At 37.4% G+C, this 24463-nt stretch overlaps 1 protein-coding gene across 2 annotated transcripts in view; it reads left to right on the top strand.

Moving 5' to 3' along the window:
- COL9A1 (collagen type IX alpha 1 chain) overlaps positions 1 to 23352 on the top strand; it is a 66324-nt gene extending 42972 nt beyond the window's left edge. For both annotated transcript variants that reach the window (XM_051777726.1, XM_051777727.1), the window contains 10 exons: positions 7652 to 7705; positions 8464 to 8535; positions 11627 to 11662; positions 11769 to 11813; positions 13560 to 13592; positions 15824 to 15970; positions 17226 to 17280; positions 18488 to 18676; positions 21083 to 21160; positions 22363 to 23352. In XM_051777726.1, coding sequence (XP_051633686.1) covers positions 7652 to 7705; positions 8464 to 8535; positions 11627 to 11662; positions 11769 to 11813; positions 13560 to 13592; positions 15824 to 15970; positions 17226 to 17280; positions 18488 to 18676; positions 21083 to 21160; positions 22363 to 22547 — 894 coding nt within the window. In that variant the 3' untranslated portion in view covers positions 22548 to 23352. The remainder of the gene's footprint in view (positions 1 to 7651; positions 7706 to 8463; positions 8536 to 11626; positions 11663 to 11768; positions 11814 to 13559; positions 13593 to 15823; positions 15971 to 17225; positions 17281 to 18487; positions 18677 to 21082; positions 21161 to 22362) is intronic.
- The last annotated feature ends 1111 nt before the right edge of the window (positions 23353 to 24463 follow it).

Here is a 24463-nt window from a genome sequence, read left to right as displayed (position 1 = left end):
TTGAGCTTCTCTTTTGTCACTGATGCCCTAGGGATAGTTTCCTGGAATTTTCTGAGTTTCTGCTATCATACCATGACATAAGTTTTACTCGTGCAATTGCAGGGTAATTCTCATACAGGGCTTGGTGAGCTACTGTCTGTGATACATTTGTAAGGTCAGACAGTCTTCTCTGAATTACCTCCTAAACATACACCAACAGTCAGCCAAGTAATAGATTTCATTTTCTTCTGTTTTCTTCATGTGCTAGATGCGTGAGATCACATTTCTTTTGAACCGAGTCTTTGTATGAGTGCTGTGTCCAGAGCTTCTTAAGGATAATATAAAAATGGGACTATATGAACATATACTTACTAGGATGGACTAAGCTATCTTCAGCCTCCCAAATACCCAACTTGCAAACATTTATTTTTGTTCTTTGTGGTTAAAAGTGTTGGATAAACTAGAAAAAGTTTTCAGCCCTGTTCTTCTTAGGCTGATACTGTATACTTGTGACAGGAACAAGAATTATAATTGAATCAGACCAAAGTAATTGCCCACTCTTGATAATGCACTGTAATCTGCTAAACTATGCTTTTAATCCTTTCAATTTGAACATGAATTTACAAAATCAGCAGTCCGTAGAACAGGGGTTGACACACAAGGTTAATTATTAGTAACCCTGTAGATGGAAAGAAATACTTAATGCAGATCAAACACAATGATTTTTCCATTTATCACTCTAGAGACCTGCAAGACATCCGAGTATCTTGCCTTTATTTTCTCTGTATTTACAAAGTGCACTCATTATGGAAAACACATAAACATTAGAACAAAAGCATAGAAAGAAAAAAACTTTTGGTCAACACAAAATGGAGAAAGGAAGTAAGTTATTGATTATAAAGTAAAGTAAGTGGAACATCAAACAGTAGTCTACTTCTCATCCATAGTTCCTTTAAAGCTCTAAAGAACCTTGAATACGTAAGCTTCCATTTGCTTAAGACTACAGGCAACATGTGACTGGAAAAACTTTCTGTTTTTTGGGCACACTTTACTACAAGTAAACACAAGAAATGGGAATGATCAGGGTGTTTTTTTATTTAGGAAGGACACAGGGTTGAACTATTGAAATTCAGAGAGCTTTGGTCTGAGCTGAGTCAATATTTATTTTCAGGACAGAATAAAGAGTGTTTTCTGCAGCACGTCCATGTGGCAGATACATTTGAGCCTCAGCTTTAAGAATTCTGTGCTTACATTTCTGGGAAAAAAATAGCCCACTGGTTAAATAATTCTACATGCCATGATTTTCAAACTTCTAAAACTAGAAAATTTGAAAATAAGCTCTTATAATTAATCTAAGGAGAATTTTTCTTGAATTTTTTTTTCAGATTTTTGAATTTTCTCACAAATTTAACACTCAATAGTTTTTGACCAAAGTTGTATAACCACTTTCAAAGCCTGAGGATTTTATTATTACTATTCATGTATTTTTCTTGCCCTTTTCCTGCTTATTTTGAATTATCCACTTTAGCACTCACTTCAGTTCTTTTTTTTTCTCCTTTACCCCTTTGTTCCATTTCGCTCTTGGTATAAAAGACTCAGGTAGAGGTCAAGAGGGGCTGGGCTTTTTCCTTGGAGTAGGACAAAAACTTGATGTTTTGCAGAATATGGGGAATTTCAGTCCCTTAATGTATTTGCTGCACAGCAACAGCGACATGAGATCTTCTTCACTTTCCCATTTCACTTACCCATGTTCTTCATGTTGCAACTGGGGCAAGACAGCATGGCTGGTATCTCCAGGAGGGCCAGAACTGTAGAGGAAAGGACCTCTGGTGAAGGTTTGTAGAGGGATAACAAGGCTGACTGTGCTAATAGGGACAGCAGGCTGGTATCTATACTAGGGAAAATCAACATACCTACATTTCTGTTATATTTAAAAATCACCTGGGTTTTCGGGTCTATATACTTGCAAAAGACACTTTTTTGAGACACCTTCAACCAGTGTGTAGTTTTTTGAAAAGTTACACGACAAAGCACTATCAACAGTGACTCTGTGGGACAAATTAATGCCGCTGTACTGTTTTTGAAATAATCTCCAGAGTCCTCTGGCATAAATAATGTTATTTCAACCTTATTTCCATTGTTAAACTATGTTGGAATGTAGCTGGGAAGGTATTTTTACTAAACAGCAGATTCAAATTTTTTCCTTTTGTGAGTCTGTAAACTTTTACAGATATTAAATGTTTGAAAACAAAATTACTAGCTCTTCTTAAAACTAGGCAAAATCATGTGTTGGGACACTCTTACCTCACTATCTATCTCTAGGAGAAAATTACTTAAAAAAGTATCATTTTAGTCTATTATTGCTTTTACTTAAAAAACTTCAACTAGCAGGTGAGGAGGGGGGAAAAATTGCTATTCATCTGTTCGGTAAATGAGAAAAACAACTGGAACAACATGGAAATTTTACCTTTTCTTTCTAAATGAAACATATTCTCCATTCCACTCTAATTGTTTTCTTGGTTAACCTTATGTTTACTTCACATTAGTCTAACCAATCCAAGTAATTACCAAACTCTCTTCTGATTTCAATCTTTCTAAATCAATCATAATGGCAGGTGGCCCAAAGGAAGGAATTCTCAAATGCGGGGGTGTCATTCCTAATCAGTGGAATTTAACTATGCTCCCTAAGCTGCTTAACCAATTTCTTTCATATTTGCTGAGTTTTAGTAAGATTTAATTGTTCATAATATGTCTGCCAAAAATACTGACCCCTGCCTCTGCTTTTTCATCCTTTGCTTTTCTTCAACTATTCCATATTTCAATTGTAAACATTTGGAGAATGTGTATCCCACCCAGTGGTTTTTCAGAGAGCTTGTAACATTTAAGTAACCACTTTAAAGTTCATACTTGTCTAGCGAATTGAGCAAATTTGATGTGTATGCTGGCCAGCACATATATGTCGTTTTGTAAATAGGATGTAGTACATGTTTTCCCAACATTAGCAACAGAGGTTAAATATTCAGCTGCCTAAGATTTGATACCATAACCCCTTTGAGAAACTTCTGAGGGACCCTGGTCAGCTGGGCTGACTTGCTTTCTCTACTCTTTGGAAGTATGCCTGGAAGTATGCCTTTCTCTCATGCCTGGAGAGTACCTTGGATTTAATATTAAAATGTTGAACAACCTAAATTAGGAGAGAATGCTGTTTCCAGCATCTTAAGTTACTTTCAGCTAAATTAATTTTCTGGTCTTTAATGATATTTTTGTCTTACCTATGCTGAAATGTAACTTTGGTTACTTTAACAGTATAACTAAAATGTAGTTTTTCTATCATATTCTTTTTACATGACTGCAACTGAAATAATGGATCACTTTCTGTGATACTGTTGGTATCAGTAGTGTGGTAGGATGAAATGTCCTTGTCTGAGTTTATAGGCTAGGTTTAGGTATTAGTGGACATGTTTAGTATCTATAATTTCGGAGGTGCTCCACAAGTGGTGTCATAGTTTACATTTAAGATACAGCTGGAGGGTTAGCTAGCTTTACAGAGTTTATGGCAGACTCAAAAGGAAAAAATTGCATTTCCATCTTGCCAGGTACACTTTTTGTCCAGTAAACCTAAGCCTTTAGCTGAATGTGACTAAACTTTCTGACCTTGCCCAGTTCCACAGGGTGGTTTGTACAGGGTAGCACTTTTCCTCCCTCACTTGCAGACTACATACCCCAGCCAAACCTGATAAGATCCAAGTCTCTCCAGTTCTCACACTATCCACCCTGTCCTGCCAAACAACATGACCATATTCTTGTCTGCTACGTCTGTTTACCCCTCCACCTCCAACAACAACTTACTTTGACTTCTGGGCATGCTAGACCTCTGGAGATCAGCAGATATCACAATGTTGGCTTCTTCTAAGCAGTGTGAACAGTAATTTAGGTAAAAATTGGATTTGTTATGGAGTTAGTGTACTAAAACCAACCTAGACTTCAGTTAACACTGTAGACACAGAATGAAAGGTCTCTGTCCTCTATGCTTGGCCACAGTACCACCTTTGAAGAGAATGGCAGCTAGTAGGTTGTTGCTTGTTGTTGCTTGTGCCCAAAGTATGGCAAACATGACATGCTTTTACCAGAATCCAGGGCAGTACAATTTAGTTAATACTTTGACAAAGTTGAAATGGTACATTTAAAATCTCAAAGTTAGTTGTCTATTTACTCTTCTATCGAATAGTGGTTTATATTCTTGGATGCTTTTCAATACTGTGCTGAGGGTCAAAGAAGAGTCCTATTGATACTTTCATGGATAAATCCTTGAAGTGAAATGAATAATCCCTCTGAGATTTTTGTATGAAAAAATTTGATAAGTTAAAGTCTCACAAGCATATAATTGATAAATGGGTTACATTTTTTGAAAGACTTTGAATATGAGTTTTAAAAAGTCCAAAATGTACTTTGTATATTATTTTTTTACTCTGCACAAATGTAATTCTCTATGGCTCTGCTACTGCATATACTAAAATTGCTATGACATATACTATTAAACAATTTTTTAAGTAGAGAAGAGTTTATCACAATATACACTGTGGATTACCTGTCTAGTGGTTCTGAACAGTTTTTCAATTATCTGTGCAGCTAAGTGAGATGCAAATTACCTCAGGTATATTCTTGTTCTGCTCAGCTGATGAACAGGAAGTCAACAAGTGGCATTGTTTTACTATGAGAAGGCATTCTGTAACTGCTTGTGAGAATTCTACAAAAGCATTATCTTCAAAGTGTCTGGATGAAAACCATTCCAGACAAACTAAAGAATGGTCTACTGTAAATCCTGTAATGTCCTTTTACATATGTTACATTCAAAGGCCAAATATAGATCTAATAGAACTATGAGAGACATTAAATCTTTCATGGATCCAGCAATCCTACCTTGGAATAAAGGGAAGGTGGATTTTGTTACTTACCACTCTACATGTGCCTTACCAGGAGAATGACCCTATCCTCAGCAGTTCTCACATGCTAAGTGATAGTGTACTTAACAGAAATCAATTGTCTACTCTGTTAAAGTACCAGAGCAGTCCTGGAACATGCTTGGTGTCTACTCAGTCTAACATCATGGACTGAAACAACCTCTAGGCAGTGACCAAGCTTTGCAGTGCTTCAGGCGCTATTTGTGGTGATAGTCTGCATGGTATTAAAGGCATGGAACATTTACCAATATGTTTGAAAGTCAGTCTGTCCCAGCTCACTCTAAACTAGTGTCAAAATTGCATAAAATTATACAGATTCTGATTGTCTTATTGTTAAAGCCAGTGCCTGATGCCCATTGATTTGTGGGTGGCCTGAAACTATGCACTGTTGTACAGAGGGTTGCTATGTAAGAAAGGTGGGCTGAGGACATGGCAAAACTGCCTATGAGTGACAGCACAGAGGAACATTTCCTCTGACCAAGTACAGATGTCAACAGCTGAACCAGTTATTGCAGAAACCCTCCTATAGTCTGTGAAGAAAACTTAGACACTTCTAGGAACAGGACTTGTGAAGCATTTTAAATGTTTACATGAGGACATCTTAAGGTGCCTTTTTTCTTCATCCACTATGAAGAGAATCACAAGTAACTAGCTCAATGTGAATTCTATCCTAGGGCCATTTCAATCAGGTAAAACCTGTAGGAAGCTTTGCAGTCTTTCAAGTTGTGCCATGGGCCACCAGGATTCCTGGTTGTTCTTTGGATTACAGTTTCTCTATTACATGCTGAAAAAAACTGCACATGTTGCAGTAGTGGCCCTTAGTTTGAGGTAACCTGTACTGACAGACATAATGCCAATGTTTACTGGAAATTCTCTGCATTTTTATTCCAGTCTTCTGCTACTAACCTTTGAAACCATCTAGAAAAGCAATGTGTTTGACAAATACCTGTGTTATATATTTGACAATAGATTTTTTATTTTTTTGCATTTAAAATACAATGGAAGATTTTTCTTGACTTTTGTATGACCAGCAGAACCAGAGGTTTATTATATTATTTTAACTCTGTGGAAGGTGATATTGCTTTTGTTTTATCGCTGTATAGCAATGACTGTTATGACATATATGAAAAAACAAGTTTCTAATGCTGATCATAATTTTAATCCTCTTTTTTGCATTATAAATGTATTAGTAGTTCAGATCAGAGGCACAGCACAGAATTATTTGACTAAATAAAAGTTTAATGCATCTTCTGGTTTGTAAGATAAAGGTGATTTTTGGGGCTTTTTTCTTGTCTTTTTTAACATAAGAAAGCTCCTAGAAATTATTCAAAGTGCTTTAAAAAATAGTTATTTTAACACCATAGAATATTTTGAAGGAAATTAATTGAAAAGTCTATTTATATTTTCTTCTGTGATCTCTCCAGGATACCTAATTATTTCTTGAATTGTAGAGTTAGTTTTCCTAAGCTTGTGTGAGAATCTGTCATTGCGTTTATGACCTGGTGTAAAAGGCCATGTCTGCCATCTCCTTTTATTGTTCAGTACATCACAATAGTTATTATGAAAAAAAAATCTATATTTTAAATTTTCTGTTGTATACAGCATTAGAATGCTTAGGTCTGAGTTTATTCACGTTTTCTAAGTTATTTATAGATATATAACTTAGTTATATATATAAGTGTTTATCTACTTACATATCTATTTTATGATCTTACATGCTGTATCATGCTTTTATAGCAAATACCTCTTATGTATTCACACAGTGGAGGTAAGAAAACTATCTCAAGTGACACTTAGGCTTGTGTTGGGACAGGAATATATCTGTACAGGTGAGAGTAAAGGTATAAAACTTACTGAGGTGTTCTGAAAGGTTTAATCATAAGAGACAAAACCATTTGAAAAAGGTACCTTAGTTCAAAAAACATTTAAAATCTTTGAAAATTTGACTTAATATCAAGTTTAGCCAGAGTATATATTCAAATGCATGCATGAAGAGTTGGATTTGTTACACTAATGTGAATATGATGATGAATGGATAAACATGTCTCAAGTGAAGATATAAAGATCCAGTGAAATGCGTATTTATACTTATCACTAATATGAAGGGAGATTTTTAAAGATGAATGGATAAACATGTCTCAAGTGAAGATATAAAGATCCAGTGAAATGTGTATTTATGCTTATCACTAATATGAAGGGAGATTTTTAAAGGTAAACCTTCCCTGTAACAGTCTAGACTTTTTTTTGAACCTAAATGAGTTTTTTAACAATGACTTTTGCATACACTTTTCACATTTGTCCATTGTTCATGTGGGATCTCAAGCTTTCAAGTATGTGGTCATGTAGGAGTTCAGTTGATGAAGCTGGGCAAAAGCCTGAAGCTGAGTGTGTGCACCAGTTGTCTTAGTGAGGTACATATGTTTGCAACAGCTAACTCTCAGCTGCAATTCCATGAAGGGAACTTCATTGGGCATAATCGCTCAGCAGAATGAATTAGTTGAATCATTTAACGTCAGCTAAATATTACGTACCACTATAAATTAAAATGTTTTCACTGTTTATAATGCATGTGATATTTTTGCACTAGTAAACAGAAGTTTAAAGCCAACTGCTAGGTAGTGTAATTCACTAAACAAGAAGAAAAAAATGATACTTTATTCCTTGTTCACAGAAAATGTTTCAGAAAGTAATGTTCTCCTATTTCCCATCAGGGTAGCAGAGGGGAGCCAGGTCCTGTGGGTCCTCCAGGTTTACCAGGGAAATTGGTAAGCAGTTTTTTTCTGTATTCACTGCTCATGTTTACTTTCAAGGAACTATGGTATCATCTGGAACTACACTTACCCATTTATCCATGTAGGGAACTGGAAACAGCATTGAAACCATTGACGGTTGAGTTTCTTTTTCAGTCCTCTGTGACTGTGCTAATATTAGAAAAAGGTGTTTTAAAGTGTATGGAGATGTGTGTGACATCTTCTTAAAAATACCCATAAATCATATGATATGAAAAGCTGAGTTGCACAGTCCTGTGTGGGCTGCATATACTTGGGAACCGGAGCAGTGAAAGACTGGCCTTATGCTAACAGCTACGTGAAAATAACGAATGGAGCAGATTATGAATGCCACCTTTTACCAGAGCTCCAGCAGTGTTTACACAGTATCAATCAGAAGCATAGCTGAGGAGATCTTGGCTGAAAGAGCCTACTGTTACAGAGGAATGCACAAATCGCAGACTGCAAGGTCTTGGGAAGTATTTTTAAGAGAACCAGACTGTCACTGAGGGACTGGAGGGTGGAAAACCCTGTAAGCCATTTGTATTCTGATTATCAGCAATGAATTCATAATAAGATGCTGTTTTAAGTGCTGTACTTTGGATCAACTCTATTTGCATCAGATAATCCTCTTTCATCAAACTAAGTCTGTTCTGGGAATGAGCTTTTGCCCCATCTGCTTGTCAGGGTATGACCTTTAGTTGTTCATTCCAAACCAGATTGGCTAAGTTTACATCCTTGACTTGTTTTCACAGGGTCCCCAGGGTAATATTGGACTTCCTGGACTGCCTGGTCCTCCAGGCCTACCTGGTAGTAAGGGTGACCGGGTAAGAAATGCACACATACAGACACATTGCAGGTTGATGCCAGCAGTAAACACAATAGTTTGAGCACTGTTTTCATTTTTTATATGAATTAATGTCTGTTTTCTTCCTTTGAATGTACATGTATTAACTGCTTGAAAGTGATGCTCTAGGTACACATCAACTACTTGTAGCTTATAAAGTGTTTGAATCATTTAAAGACCTAAATCTTATTGCAAATAATTGACAGCCACATCTGAAATTGTAAGTCAGGGTTTGTGGTCACTATAGAACTTTGGAACTTCAGACCTGGTCTGCAGTAGAAATAATATCTGTATAAGTACTTCATCCAATATTTTGTTAGGAGGAAAGAACTTGGCCCTAGGGGTCTCACATAACTGCAGAAGATATCTTGCTTTACTCAACAAATGTCAATGAAGACGGTACATAAACCCAAAAATGTTTTTATCTTGGTTTAGGAGACTGCAGAGAATGGAATTCACTCACCAAAATTCAGATGTATTGGTTATAGAAATCGTCGGTTCTATACTGTTTCATCCTTCTTACTTGAAGGATCTACTTTGGTATTAAATGAATTACACTTGTGAAGTGCCTCTTACTTTCCACTGAAAATCAAGAAAGTATAGGACTCCTGGTCCTATAGGTATCACTGCTGTGGATGTCTTAGTTGAACAGAGTAATCCTGCCCCTGGTGTGCTCCCAGTGTACATCACAGGGCTCCTAGATAGGGCTCACATTGGTTTTCAGCAGTTTTTAAAAGCTACTAAGGTACTGAAAAATAAGTTTCTAAGTCTTTGATGTTGTCGAGGTATTTGTATCCTTGATTCATATTTTTTTTTTCTTCAATTGCACGGAGGCTGGAATGAATTTTCTGGGTCAGGCTTAGCATGGCTGCAGCTTTGCAAGCAGCACTGATCTTCAGTATGTATTCCAAGTCACAAGCCTGGAGAGCATTGTGCCACTTTATCCTTTCTCTTACCTTCAAGTTTTGCAACTGCATCAGTCTCATACAGAGGCAAACAACCTTGTCAGGGTTTGGAAAGGTTTTGGTATCTCTGTAGCTTGTTAACCCTACTCTTTGGGTCAACCCCTACTAGGAGTAAGTTCCTGACTGAAGCAACCTTTTTTTCCCTTTCTGATTTAAAAATGTCATGGTTTTCTAAACCGGGATCAATCCTATAAAGTTCTGTTGTGAGTTATATGTGCATGATAAGAACCCATGTAAATAGCAGTCAGAAGCCAGTAGAATTCACAAATTGGATATTTCAGTAGTTGTTTTTGATCCCAAATCTGTTAAATATTCGGTACTATCCACTGGCACCTTGTCAACATGCAGGCGATGACTACTTGAAGAATGAAACACCACCAAAGAAATCATCATCAGAAGTGTTTTTATTGAAGTAAAATGTAAAAGTAAGACTTGACAAAATCTGAATGCAGGTTCACTCTATTTCTGATACACATATTTTGAATTGGTTTCAGACACTCTGGTTCTGTCTATTTTAGTAAAGCTAAACTTTGGCTTGGCACCAAGCCAAGTGCCAGACCTTAGCACTGGAACACAATCCTTTATGCTGCTAAATAGTTAAAGTAGCCCTGGTAGAGTTTTGGATGATGCTGACAGTTTGCAAACAATTCTTGGTTATGATTTGAGAGGGATTTTTGCAATTAGATAAGCAGTATGTCAAGAAAAGTGAGTCATAGTTTGACATCTTGCCTTATTGTCTCCTTAGAAATTTTGGGAGTCAATATAGAATAGATTCAGATAGTTTCAGCTGTGATTTTTATGTTTGCTAATACAAATATTACAGGCCAAGGTTTCCAAAAGCAATAGATTCTCGTATGTCAGCCTTATCTATTGGCAGTTTTATTGCTCTAAAGAAGATTAAGTGGAGAAAAAGAATCTTCCAAATGATGTTAGGTTGAAAATCAGTGTCTTTTTTGTGTGAGTAATTGGAAAACCTTAGTGAGGCACAATGTTGAGAACACTTCAGGCAAAATAGTTTCAATGTTGTTTGACAAAGTCGGAATGTTAAATAGTTCTGTGATTTGTGCTGTTAAGCTTTGTGAATAATTTAGTGTTGGCTCTTCATTCTCAAGAACATGAGAACAAGTCTGAATTCATTAAATTTTAAATGTTAGACTGGTCTGTGTGCCTATATGTTATGTGAATTAAATGGCTCTCTCAAATGGGAGAGAAAATGCTGTATCTCTGTTTTAGAAAAAAACCTCACTGTCATGCACAGTTACAGTTCTTTCAGAATGCATATGTTTGAATGTGCACAGAATTCAAAGACCATTAAGGGTGATGTGAACGGTTTTCTAACAGAACACAAATACTAAGTTTTTCTTAAACAATACAACGTTCTACAAAAGAAATAATTTTATCATAGAAACAAATTATGTATGTTTGAAATGAATCAGGTCATTAATTTATTCCTCTTTGGTTCCTGTCTGTCCACACAGGTACATTTTGTTGCAGAATGAAACATAGTAATGTTATTATTTTTAAAAAAATGGAACATCAACTTTAAGATACAAGGCCTTCAGCTTTGATTGCAATGATCAAACTTCTAGACACAGTTTTGCTAAAAAACATTGAGAATTAAACAGCAAGCAAGATAAGATTGTGACTGCATTTGTGGATGTCTCTGCTTATCCCCATTAGATGGGCTAGTATAGCCTACAGCGAAATGGAACACATAACAATGCTAGAAAAAGTGATACACTTGCAGCACTCTTTACCTGTAGCTTCTAACCAATTTGCAGAGCAGACGTGTAGCAGCTACCAAGAGCATCTGTCATGTAGAGGGGAGATTCACAGTCAGAAAGGAGTTTGACAGTCAGAATCTGTACTGTCCAGTGTGGCAGTGGATTATATGTTCCATACTAGTACTTGTCTTTAGTCTGTCACCTAAATTACACAGTAAGATTTAAGTGCTTTCATTGTCGTTCTTAAAAATTTGCAGCTTTAAAGGTCTCTTGCATTAATGCTAGATCGTAGGGGGGATTGAAGAACATTTAGTACACTTTTGAACCTGCAGTTTGAAATTCTGAATGCTTTTTTTTTTTTTTTCAATCTTTAACCTTTTAGGGTTCAGTGGGTGAGCCAGGACCTAAGGGTGAACAAGTAAGTCATGTTAGAAATCATGGAACTTAAAAGTCACTGTACTAAATGCCACAGTACGTTATGTTGACTAATCTGAAGGCTGACAGTGTGTCTTTCTTTGATGTAGGGTGCACCTGGAGCAGAAGGAGATGGAGGAGAAAAGGGTGACTTAGTAAGGCGTTATTTTTTTCTTTACCTGATATAATATTTTGTTGTTGTAAATTAAGACTTTGTTGGAGTGCTTCAAGCATATGGTTTCATCATTGAAAGTCACATTTCAGTTTTATACCAACTGGGCATTGCAGAGTACAGCAGTTCTGTTGGTCTAGTCTCTCTATTCTTGCTGTTTGAAAAGCACTCTAAAATATATGTGTTCTATTAGGTGTATAATATAGTACAGACTGCCTTGCAGGAAGGGTATATGTGTGTGTGTATATATAAATATAGATAAGCTTGTAGAGACAGATTAAGTGTTTATATATGAATATATGTGCATACACAGACAGATAAATTCTTGGTGTTTGTAGCAGTGAGGATGAGGAGGTAGTTTAATTCTGGTGAAACAGGAGCAGAGTTAATAAATATCCCTAATAACTCAGACTTGAGGGAAATATTTTGTAGTGACTTTAGAAATAAGATTTGCAACTGACCGTAAGGGAAAGGGAGAAAGGTCTGGGAAGAGGCTGTTGCGCTGTTATATTGCTGGAGGGATATATATGTGTGTGTGTGTATATACCATATTAAAATGGCATGTTGTGAATTCACATGGGTAGTGCCCTTGGGTAAAGAGGGTTTGTTTTCCTCCATAAAGAGAAACGCACTAGTCCAGTGGCTCCTGTGGTGCCGCATCCAGCAAAGCCAGAACTTGATCTTTCTAAAGGAAGTAAACTGCTCCCTATTTAAAAAATGGTAGCCAGATTATGTGCTGGAAATGAGCATTTTTTTCCTCAAACTTTGCAATTCTGAAAGGCTTTTAATTAACAGCCCTAGTTAGCTAGATGTCATAGGTGAGCTAGTAATTGAGCTTTACAATCACTATACAGATTCACAGGAAGCAATGCTATGGGTTGTCTAAATGTGCTACTAGCTAGTCTGGATAACAGTTGTTATTTCTATTTCATTTATGTCATATTCATTAACAGACAAAGTGGCCTTTGTAACCTCTAGAAAACAATTATTTCACCAATGGCATTTAGGAAGAGGGAAAATACAGTTTTTGGGAATCTCTCCCAGAGTAATTCCTTTTCTTTGATGTTTTCATACTAATCAATTTCGTAAGTGATTACAATATTTTGAAACTTTTTCTTTTCTAATTCAGAGGGGAAACTAAAAACTCCAGAACAGTGGGACTGCTATTCTCAGTCAGTGATAGAGGGATCTCGGTGTTGTTCAAGTGAGGAGAAAAGTTGCTGGGAATAGCAGCTTCTAGGGATTTGGTTTCTTCACAGCACACTAGGTAGACACTTGCCAGGTTTCTGTTGCAGTTTTATCAGGGCTAACACAACACCAATATCCATAGTTCTATCAAACTAGAAAATCCTGACTAAATAATGTTTCCTCTAAAGGTTTACAAGCAATATTCTGTCTAAGATTGTCCTGTGCTGTAGCTGTGGTTTGGGAGGTTAGAGCCATGTATCTAAGTCCAAGATAAGCAATACAAAACCAATTATATCAAACATGCTTTCTCATTTGCACCCTAATGAAATGTTTGTGAGAAAGACATTTTGCAAAAAATCTCTGAAATTCAAGTTTTATTTTTAAAGGAATTCTAGTTAATTTGTGGTGCAATTTTGCATAAATAAACTAAATATGTGAACATTTTTTATAGTGAAAAAAAATCACATCAAATTTACTACATTTGTAATGTCTGTGGTAATGGAGACTCTCTTCTAATATAGTTTGTCTTATTTTTGCTTAGGGTGACATGGGATTACCGGGAGCAAAGGGAGCTGTAAGTATAATGGATAGCACTGTTACAGAAATACAGAGAACTAGTAGATCAGATAGATGGTTTTCTGATTTAAGAAAAAATAATGCATATAACAAGCTGAGCTCTTTATCACAATTAAATTGAATGAGTTTGAACTGCTTTTCTTCTATTTAAATTTTGAATACATTCAGTATTAAAATAAATTTGCTTTGGAAAGGAATTAATTTCCTGAATTCCAAATCCAAAAAAGAGAAGCATCATTCATCAGCAGTTTTCTGGCCAACAAAATGTTTTTTTTTTAAGAAAACAAATGCACTCTTTTTACAGTAGGTGTTGTATAGAAAGGAGGCTCAGTACAGCGACTGCATGCAGGCTGTAATATTTACACTGTAAAAAAACTGGCAGCAGGATTGTGAGGTCTGTGAAATGAGAAGTATTTGTGGCCCAGATTCCTCTTGTTTTATTTCTTTTTTTTTTAATAGCAGAATGATAACTTTGATGTGAAAGGTGAGCAGAAGCTTGTATGTCACGTAAGAAAAATAATTTGGGAGTTGAAGTCATTCTTTTATTTCAGGATCACTAAAGAATGGGATTGTTAGAGCATCTGACAGTATGGGCTGTGATACTAAAACACCAACAGTTCTGCCCACAGGGAACTGAGGCTGATCATAATGAAAAAACTCTCTTGTGTTCTTAGTGGTCTGGGTAACTTTGAGGTTAAGCAAGTGAAAGCTAAAGAGTGTTTACTGCCTATCAAGATCCTACAAGAAGGACATGAGGAAGAGATAGAGAAGAAATCCATAATTTTATCCACCTAGATTTTAAAATCTTGTCTTGATGATACCCTAGAGTGCTTATCCTAGTGAGTACCTACACAGGAATGAGTAATCCATCAGGCAACCTAATAATTCACCAGGCTGGGGGAGAAAAGAATGATGGTCTCCTGGTTGCATAGTCCATAAAGGCAATTTTCCTGTCTTCTTGGTACATCTTTTGAAGCATGTTTGTTGGGTTTTCTTCTAACGGAGACAGCTATCAGTTGTCTGAGATGCAGCACAGATGGAACCGAAATGGCTCCATCTTGTGGATTTAGCTGATACCACAGTTGAGTGATTTAATTTGCTCTTTAGCATCTCTTTCAGAGGGTATTGCTCTTTTTTTTTTCCCCGGAGATTTTGGAAGTCGTGAGTGTGTAGGATTTTTTTCCTGCTTGTTTTGCATGTTTGGAGTCTTTTTGTTTGTTTGTTTATTTGTTTGTTTTGATTTTGTTTGGGTTTTTTGGGGGGGGGTGTCAGGTTTTTTTCCCCTTAGTTAGTACTACTAACTAAGTACTACTAACTTTTCCCAGTTAGTACTACTATTGATTACTAGTAGTAAATTAACTTATATTGAAAGTAAGTGTGGTGGCTTGACCCTGGCTGGACACTGGCTGCCCACCACGGCCGCTGTATCACCCCCTCCCTCAATTTGTCAGGGGAGAGAAAATATAGCAAAAGGCTCGTAGGTTGAGGTAATGGCAAGGAGAGGTCACTCACCAGTTATTGTCATGGGCAAAAAAGAGTTGACCTGGGGAAATTAAATGAATTTATTTCAAATCAAAATCAGAGTAGGATAATGGGAAGTAAAACAAATCTTAAAAACACATTCTGCCCACCCCTTCCTCCTTCCCAGGCTTAAATTTATTCCTGAAGTAAAGGGTCATTGCATTCATTCAGGCAGTTTCTCAACATCAGTTTGTGTGAGGATGTTCCTTCTCCTCTGCCAGCAAACTCAAGTGGAGGCACTGAACTAGCTCTGGCTCTGACAAATTAAACAAAGCAAACGTGTGTTCCCAGACAACCTGGGGCTAGATGGTAGGGGTTCATACTGTGGTACTCTATACAAAAGGCCATGAAAGGCATTTGGAGCAAGCAGAGAGCTGGAATTTTTGTAACTTAAGCAGCACTTAATGTATAGAAATGTTGTATGTTGACATGCATGAGGGCAGAAGTAGAAACAAGTACTCGAGTTCTGTTCTTTGACAAAAAATCCATCTTGACCGTGTCATTGTTAATGCTGATGAATACAGACCTCTTACGAATCACCCAACTTCTGACTCCAGTAATTTATCCAAAAAGAAGTTGTTCAACAACTGTACATTCCAGCACTCATTGCTTTACGTTTGTGAATAGCTCCTGTCACAATTTTGATATGTTAGAATGATTCTAGCACTAGTATAGCAGTCCATTGAAATTCCACTCTTTCATTATCAGATTGGTAATCCTGGAGACCCTGGCTCCCGTGGGCCTGAGGGAAGTCGTGGACTGCCTGGCATGGAAGGGCCCCGAGGCTCCCCTGGACCACGAGGCTTGCAGGGTGAACAGGGTGCCCCAGGTCTGCCTGGCAGTGAAGGTCCAGCTGTAAGTACTGTTTTCATGTAATTGGTATCTTTTGAACACTTACCTGTTACTCACATCACTCCCTGTTTTGCATCAGGAGACGTGTACACGTGCAAAACTGAAGTGCCACAGTGCAGTTTGAAGCACACTGTACCTCTCCTCAAACACATCCATACACCAGAGAAATCTTAGGGTTGTAGACAGATGGGTCCTTGGGTCCTCAGTTTTCAGTTCAGCTCTGTTTTCTTATGCCTGCCCTACCCCTGTAGCATGCATGAAACAATGTTTGACACAAGGGTGCCTCACTCACAGTATTTACCGTGCTGGTCAAATTGACATCAGCTGGAATAGTTGCACTTGTAGGAACTGGAACATCTTTTAGTGACAGGTGGATTGATTTTGTTTGGCACAGAGTTAAATTTCTTCATAGTGGCTTATATGGGTTATGCTTTGGAATTGTACTGAAAATAGTCTTTACAGCACACTGAAGGGAATAGGACAAGGGGTCATGGCTTCAAAGTTAAAGCATAGATTTAGATTAGATATTAGGAAGAAATTTTTCATTGTAAGAATGGTGAGGTACTAACAGGTTGCCCAGAATAGTTGTGGATGCCCCATCCCTGCAAGTGTTCAAGGCCAGGTTGAATGGGGCCCTGAGCAGTGGGCATTGGAGGGGTTGGAATGAGATGATTTCGAAGGTTCCTTCCAACCCAAGCCATTCTACAATGTTTTAGTTACTCCTAAGCAATGTTTACGTGGCATCAAAGCCTTTTCTGTTTCTTACACTGCCCCACTAGTGAGAAGGTTGGAAGTGCACAAAAAACTGGGAGGGCACACAGCAGGACAGCTGACCCCAACTGACCAAAGGGATATCCCCTATCTTATGGCATCATGCTCAACAATAAAATCAGGGGAAAGTTTGTGGGGGGCGATGAGCAAATGCTTTAATTTGTATCACTTGTCTTTCTTAGGTTTTATTTTCTTCTTCTTCTTCTTCTTTATTCCCTTCTTCTTCCAATGCCTTCTCCTTCATCTTACTTTCTGTTTATTATACCTTTTTTTCTCACCACATGAGTTTTCTCACTTTGACCCTACCAGTTCTCTCCCCCATCCCACTGGTATGGGAGGAGTGTGTGAATGACTATGTACGTGATTTTTAGTTGCTGACTGGGCTTAAACCGTGACAATTGACCAGCTTTTTTTGCATCAGGCACACTTATAAATTGTACTGTGACATCAACTGTTTCTCTTAAATTTATTACTTTTTTAATTCTAGGGAAAAGAGCCCACTGATCAGCACATTAAGCAGGTTTGCATGAGAGTCATGCAAGGTAAATATGCTAAAAAGTATTTCATGTTTCTGGTTCATTTAATTGGGACAATCTGTTGCTATGGAGGCAACCAAGATTTTCCCACTCTTATCCAGAACAAATTGCATGGCCTCAACAGCGGACTTAGCTGAAAATCTTTCCAGGTGTGAATGTAGGCACAGTATTATAAAGTCCTTTATTTATATATACTTTGTAGCCTCATTGAACTACCTGTAGATTCCATACTATTGGTGTAGTAAGCAGGCCACAGACCAGAGTATTTTTATGAAATACATGCATTTTGTATTCAAATCACTTGCTGCATTTGTATACATAAAAGTACACAGCTTCACTGAAAGCTTTTTAGCATTTTGTACTCATACACTACTAGGTTGCAGCAAAAAACTATATGAAAAATAGGTAAAAAAAGCGGAGTGCAGAGAGAGGCTTTCTGGAGATAACATAGAGTAAAATTAAAGCAATAGGCAGATTCTCAAAACCCTAATTATACTGCTGAGTTCGTGACACATAGAGAAATTTGAAGCTTTTCTAATATGGTTGGTGCATGGGATTTACTGTGTTTAAAAATTTATGCTGCCCTGTAAGCACAAAAGAAACTTTTCAGTACTTGCTATTGAAGATGCCCTTTGGGATATTACGCTACTGTAATGTTAAGAGTTTACTAGAATGACATTGCTGCTCATGATTTCAAAATTCTCAGTAGTCATCACTGTTCTTGATACTGCCCAACAGGGTATTTTTAAAAAAAATTTCTATAAATAGGTTAAAGAGGCCTTTTAAAGTGGTCTCTTGAAAGACAGAGTAATATTGAGGAGGATTATAGTGAAATCACATTTCGTGCTTGAATTTCTAAACCATCAGAATTAGAAGTTTCTTACTAGATGATTGAAATGTAAATGATGTAGAAATTATAAGGACATTTCTAAATAAACTATAAATATCTAAGTAATTCGAGTCTGCAAACATTAAATTTCTTTTCAGAAAAAATCGCAGTTTTTTCTGCACAGTGTGCCTATGCAGTTTGCATAGTCCTAGGATAATACCCTATATGTACTAAACTTTGTTAATAGCATAGCACAAAAGGAAGGTGCTGGAGTGTAGTCTGTCAGTTTGCATAGCAGAGGACCTACGGTCTTCTTCAGTGATCGTGGGAATCTCTTCATTCAAATCCACTTACTCTTTAACTCTGTCTCCCTGTTCATTGCAGAACAATTAGCTCAGCTGGCAGCCAGTCTTAGGAGGCCAGAATTTGGTGCTCCAGGTCTTCCTGGCAGACCGGGGCCACCAGGTGCTCCAGGGCCTGCTGGTGAAAACGGCTTCCCAGGACAGCTTGGCCCCCGTGGCTTGCCTGGCCTTAAAGGTCCCCCTGGTGAGATTGGTCGTAAAGGTCCTAAAGGTAAGAAATTCTGTAACTGGCTTTCACTTGTTAACTGCTGCAGTTTTTTGTGTTGATTTCTTTCCCCCCTTTCCTTGGACTACAGGTTGTGGATGTAGATTATACACATGTGAAGTCCAAAAAGACCCTGGATTAGGAACGTAAACTGTTTGCTGTAATTGTTGTGTCAGTTACCACAGAGATTAAATCCATTCTCTTGGATTTAGCAAGACTTGTTTAGAAATCTGGTTTTTAGCAGATGAAAAACATAAACTTCAAAAGTCCATAAGAGAGAGAATTGATATTAGGACTCTGACTCAGCATCTTACTTCTAGTTCAGGGCGATGCTTGTCCTTTCTCACATTGTATAAGTGATTTGATGACAAAAACCAGATGTGACTCCAGCAGTGATTCTCTCCTCTACTTGGCCTGGTGGTTGACCTCACTTCTGCAGGACTTGTGGTCCCAAAAGCCCATGTAAGTGGTCAGATTCAATCACTAAATGAATTATTCTACTTTTCTAGGTGCACCCAGTTTATCATATTAAAAGTGACTGATAACTATCTGCCTTTTATTTGGGTTTAAGCCTTGAGCCATTTAGCATCATTGCACCAGGTACCAGAATCTATTCATTCTTTGGAAAGGACAAATCCATAATAAAATTACCTTACACTTTATAAAAAAATCTTTGATCAAAGTTAATCTCTTCTGTTCATGACTGAGAGGTTCTGTTCTCCTCTGAAGGATTATACAGTAGAATTTTCTGCATTCTTATGACCACTATAAATGTATTAGTTTCTATTCAGCAGCAATTTCAATCTGTTTCTTGAAGGAAGTTTTATTTAAAAATTATATTTCTGCACAAAGCTAGTGTGTTGCTGGATTAGAGTGTTTACTTTTGATTCAAGATTTATTTGAAAGTAAAATTGGGAAAACCTTTGAGAGAAAGAAGAGAATACAAAAGAAGCAAATTTTAATGACATCATTACTGGAGCTTTGTTAGTTTTCATTTAATGTAATGTCATCTGCAGAAGAAACAAAATAGAGATAAAAAGGTGATGGGGTATACTGTATTTTATTCAACACACAGCAGGCTGTGCTGTGTTAATATTGAAAAAAATAAATCTACAGAACATAAAAAAAAATCCAAACAAGCAAAATACTTTGTTTTCTATCATAATTGTCATAAAATTCCAAAGTTCCCTTTCAGTAAACACTGAAATACAATCACAGATACATGAGAAGTGAATGCCTTCATGTGCAAAAGCTATTATAATGGTACATGGCAGCCAACATGAAAACTCTCAGTGCTTCACTCCAGGTTCCTGGTAGTTACCAGAGTTCCACAGAGGTCACAGAGATGAACTGACTTTCCCCATCCATTTGGGAAGTTGTCTGAGATTGGAGTGAGGGGAAAAGGGTATGTTGGACATGTGATAAAAGGGAAAAGAAGAATGTTGAGAATGATTTAGAAGGTCACAATAAAAAGGAGATAGAAACACAGCAAAGTGTAACCATAAGACACAACAGAAGATACAAAGGTACACTGATTTTAACGAGTCAAGAGTCTAGGCAAGCCATGAACTCAGCAGTCTATTCTGTCTTTCCTCCCTGCAGTACCAGATGGTATGGAAGCACAAAATAAAGCTCAGGCAAATATTATTAGGCGTAAACTTGCGACTTTTGACTTGCAGAAAAAAAAAATAAATGTCAATGTAGGGTATTCACAATTGGGAATATATACATAATTTTATGGAATAGATATATTGAACAGAATTTTGAGTTTACGACACAAACAACAAAAAAACTTCCTCTTACTGTTGGTTGTGGTTTGGAGCAAGATGTGGGTTTGAAGAAAAGCTGAGTGCCCACCAAAGAAAATAATATTGTTGTATGACAACAGATACTATTAGACAAGAACAAATTTCTTTCATAAAGGTAAAACAATGTCTTACGTAGATGTCAACAGAATACTGTAATCTGTGCAGCCAGCTTCCCTTTTCTTCTCTTCACTGGCCATCTCGAGGACCAGCGCTTGAGAATTCACTTCTTAGCTGAGTTCACATGGCCTTGCAGAAGCCAATAACCTCACTCTCTATATTCCAAAGAACCTGTGTAGTCCTGTGACTTTGGTTTATTCCTGTTACATAGGCTGTGACTTATCTCATGTGGTACTTACTCTCCAGCTCCATGTGTTTTTTTTCCCCTCCAAGATGTCTGCTTCTGAGTATGACTCAAATGGGAGAAAAACCCCAGTCAAATCCCAAACATTCTACAAGGATCTGTGTCAGGACATCATTCAAATCTGCTAAGAATATATATAGCCAGCTGAATTCTCTGCTTATTAACTGTTCACCTCTGAAAGGGAATTTACTGAAAATGATAGTTCAGGCAGGCTATAACTAATATTTCATGAATTTGCTTTAGGTGAACCAGGAGAAAGAGGAGAAAGAGGATTTCCAGGCAGAGGACTGAAAGGTTATCCTGGACCAAGAGGTCTGCCAGGTAAATATAAGAGGGTTAGGGTAAAGAGGAAGAGATGTAGTAATAATTTAGTCAGAGCTGATACTTCAAGATGCTTTGAAAAGATAAAAGGTGTCCATTAAACAATAAGCCTTCAAATTACAGTGCTTAATAATTTTTACATTATAGGTAAGGATTCAGAAAAAATCAGAATTAAAACCTTTTTTACTAAAATGCCACCACCTCATTTATCTCACTGTAGAAAGGTTAGGGAAGATGTAAACAAATACTTAAAAAAAAAGGGGCAATTACACACAAATAAATGAAAATTGCCTCTTCTAATATAAATATATATTTCATATAGATTATATACACATATAATTATATATAAAAAATAAATGAAAAAAAGCCACAACCCTCAGATTATCTCACTGACAGGCATAGCAGTCTTCAAAATCTCCACTCATAATCTAGTATATTCTTTGATTTCTGTGGTAATTAATTGCAATATTATATAATAGGGCTCCATGGGAGATTCTTGCTGATGGATGCAGCACAGCTGGCCTCTAGTGGCCTGGGAATGAACATAAACGTTATTTCCATCGGTATCTCTATAGCATATTTCTGTCTTTATATATAGACAGAAACAACCTAAATTTCTTCTCTTCCTGAAAAAAGGAAAAAAAAATAGAAGGTTACTATATTCTGATCCCAAGGATATCTATGTAAGTCAGAGTTGTCTTCTGTAGAAATCTATCACTGAAAGAGGCTTACTGAAATTACTGCATTTCATTTCTCCATTGAAGATTTAGAAGTAAAAAGCGACTAGTTCTTAGCAGTTCCAAACTATACATCCATCTCGGTGGAGAAAAAAAATAAATTCTTGGTATGTCTTTTTCCAGAGCACTAACAAAACTGTAGTAGGAAGTAGCATCTACTCTGTCATAGGCATCAGCAGCAGGGGTGGCTGCAGTGCTGCAATCAGTTATACTGCAGAGCTTCGTATAGCAGGACAACTGCACCAGTAAAACTGGAGAGCACTAGGACTGAAATTCCATTACTGTAGCAGGGTAATTGCAGCCTGGGTGTCAGAGAAAAACTGTCCCTCCAAGTTGGCACCCCTCCCTGAGAGCAGTGAAAAGCTGTCTTCATACAGCTTTTGAGAACGGGATGTTCAGTAAAGCTACGTGTACAGTAAGCATGTTGTTTGCTGCCAGTGTTTAGATCTGCATCTGCTTTTCCAGGTGAGCCAGGCAAAGCCAGCTACGGCAGGGAAGGCCGTGATGGTGAGAGAGGTCCCCCTGGGGTGGCCGGTCAGCCTGGGGTTCCTGGTCCCCCTGGCCCTCCTGGCCCTCCTGGGTACTGTGAGCCAGCATCCTGCAGAGTGCAGGCTGGACAGAGAGTGGGTAAGAACATGAAAGGGCCCTGAGTGGGCAACGCAAGTGCCACCGCGTGTCAGCATCAATTTACTTCTTGCACAGACAGCTGAGAAAAAAACAAGGAATGAAGGAGAAATGCAAACATGGACAAACCTTTCAACCAAAGTTTCAGTAAGGTATTTTTAACACAGTGGTTGTACATTTTTTCAAAAGGTTTACTGAGCAACACAAGCTGCAACAATGGTGCTTACAGAAATACACAGGTGATGCCTTCTGGTTCTTTTCTCCTTTTGGGGAGGATAAAAGGCAATTGTCTATTTTTATTTTTGATTTTTTTTTAATAAAGGGTTTCTGTGATTTTTCCTCCTCCCATACTTAATTCCTATGTATGATGTACAGTGAAATAACATGACTTCAGCCATCAAATAAAAAAAGGACAGTTTATTTCCTGCAGTTGTAGCTATTCTTTTATACTTATAAAATAAATTCTAGCACACACCCTTCATGCACAGTCACTTCATTGTATGTATGTGTTGTCCAGGATATGCTAAACCTCCTTCAGCTCTTCCATTCAATTGCAGAAACAGAGTTGAGAGACTTTTCTTGTGAAAACCTGCCACCCCTGGCACCTTTTATGCTGTCAATCTCTGTAAAGGTACGATCACTGGGTTCTCATGAATAACCCATGTGGAATAACCTCTTCATTTTTGACTCAAATTTGTGTTGCATTTGTAATTTCATAGGAAGCCTATTTCAGTTTGCCTTCTTTTATGTGAATTAAATAAAAGGCTAGTAGCCACTGTCAAGGGAATTTTAAGTCCCAGAAATATATGTTTTATAGTAAAGATTACAGATTTTGAACATCTGTGGTTGTACAAACCCCCAAATAAATGATATTTTAATCTCCTATATCTTTTTTTTATGTATGGTTACATTCAGTACTGATTAACAGAACAACCAGAAGGCAGCAATTAGATGTCCCAAGTTGCCTTTTTTGAAGATACTCAGTTTTTAGAGGAAAATGTGCAATGTAGATATTCTGTTGCTCTCTGTATAAATTAAACTATTTGTGGTTTTGACTTTACCTCTCTGAAGTTTATTTTCTCTCCAAGATAACAATGAAACCATCCTACGATGTTTCCTTTAATTTCATTATTAGCCATCCAAATTTTCAAATATAAACTTTGGCACACTTGCTTTAAGCACTGATTTTTTTTTCCTAGCCCTTAGCTATCTGGTTATGTTCCAGACAGTTGACTTGTTTGCCATGTGACAACAGAGAGAAAGAACACAATCCATGGAGCTCTGCATTTTGCAGGTAACATAAGGGTAAAGGTACTGGTATAATATATACAGCAAAAGGAATTATTAAAAAATGAGTAGTTAAACCTTCCTCAGACCAAACCTGATGCTCTGGCTGCATCTAGAAGCCATTTTTCTGGCACCTCATGTGTTGACAGAAAGTGCCTAAACAGAGATCACTTGAGACAAAAATGTCTGATTCAGCTGCCTACTAAAATAAAGTATACTTGAGACTTTTTAGAATTAGTTAAATGGGATTAATTCTGATAATGCTGTTGCCTAAAGATTGGGAGCAAAAAAAACTCCAGGCAAGTTTAGCAGAGATAACTTATAGAGCAGGTCTCTAATGAATGCCTTCTGGTGCAAGGAGTACGAAATGGCACACGCCCCGCGTCCAGGGGTTCCACAATTTATTGTCTGATCTGAGAACTACCTGCCCCCACAAGTGCCCCCTGGCATGCCTCTCTGGAATTGAGTCGGGGGTTCCAAGACACCTTTCTTCCTCACCTTCCTTTTCTTCACGTCACGTACTGTCTTTGGAGCTTCTCCAAAGTTCCTGGCTTGAATGTTGCTCTGACTGTGATGGTATCTTGTTGTTCAGGCCTGGGGTGTGACTGTTCTTAAACAGAATGTGTTTACTATAGTCCTACTTTGAAAGGAGCTT

This window comes from Manacus candei, unplaced genomic scaffold (assembly GCF_025592945.1).
Source record: "Manacus candei isolate 608988 ecotype Guabito, Panama unplaced genomic scaffold, ASM2559294v1 h1tg000011l, whole genome shotgun sequence".
Taxonomy (NCBI): domain Eukaryota; kingdom Metazoa; phylum Chordata; class Aves; order Passeriformes; family Pipridae; genus Manacus; species Manacus candei.
Note: the sequence above shows the minus strand (reverse complement) of the source record. Positions and strands in the feature narration are given on the sequence as shown.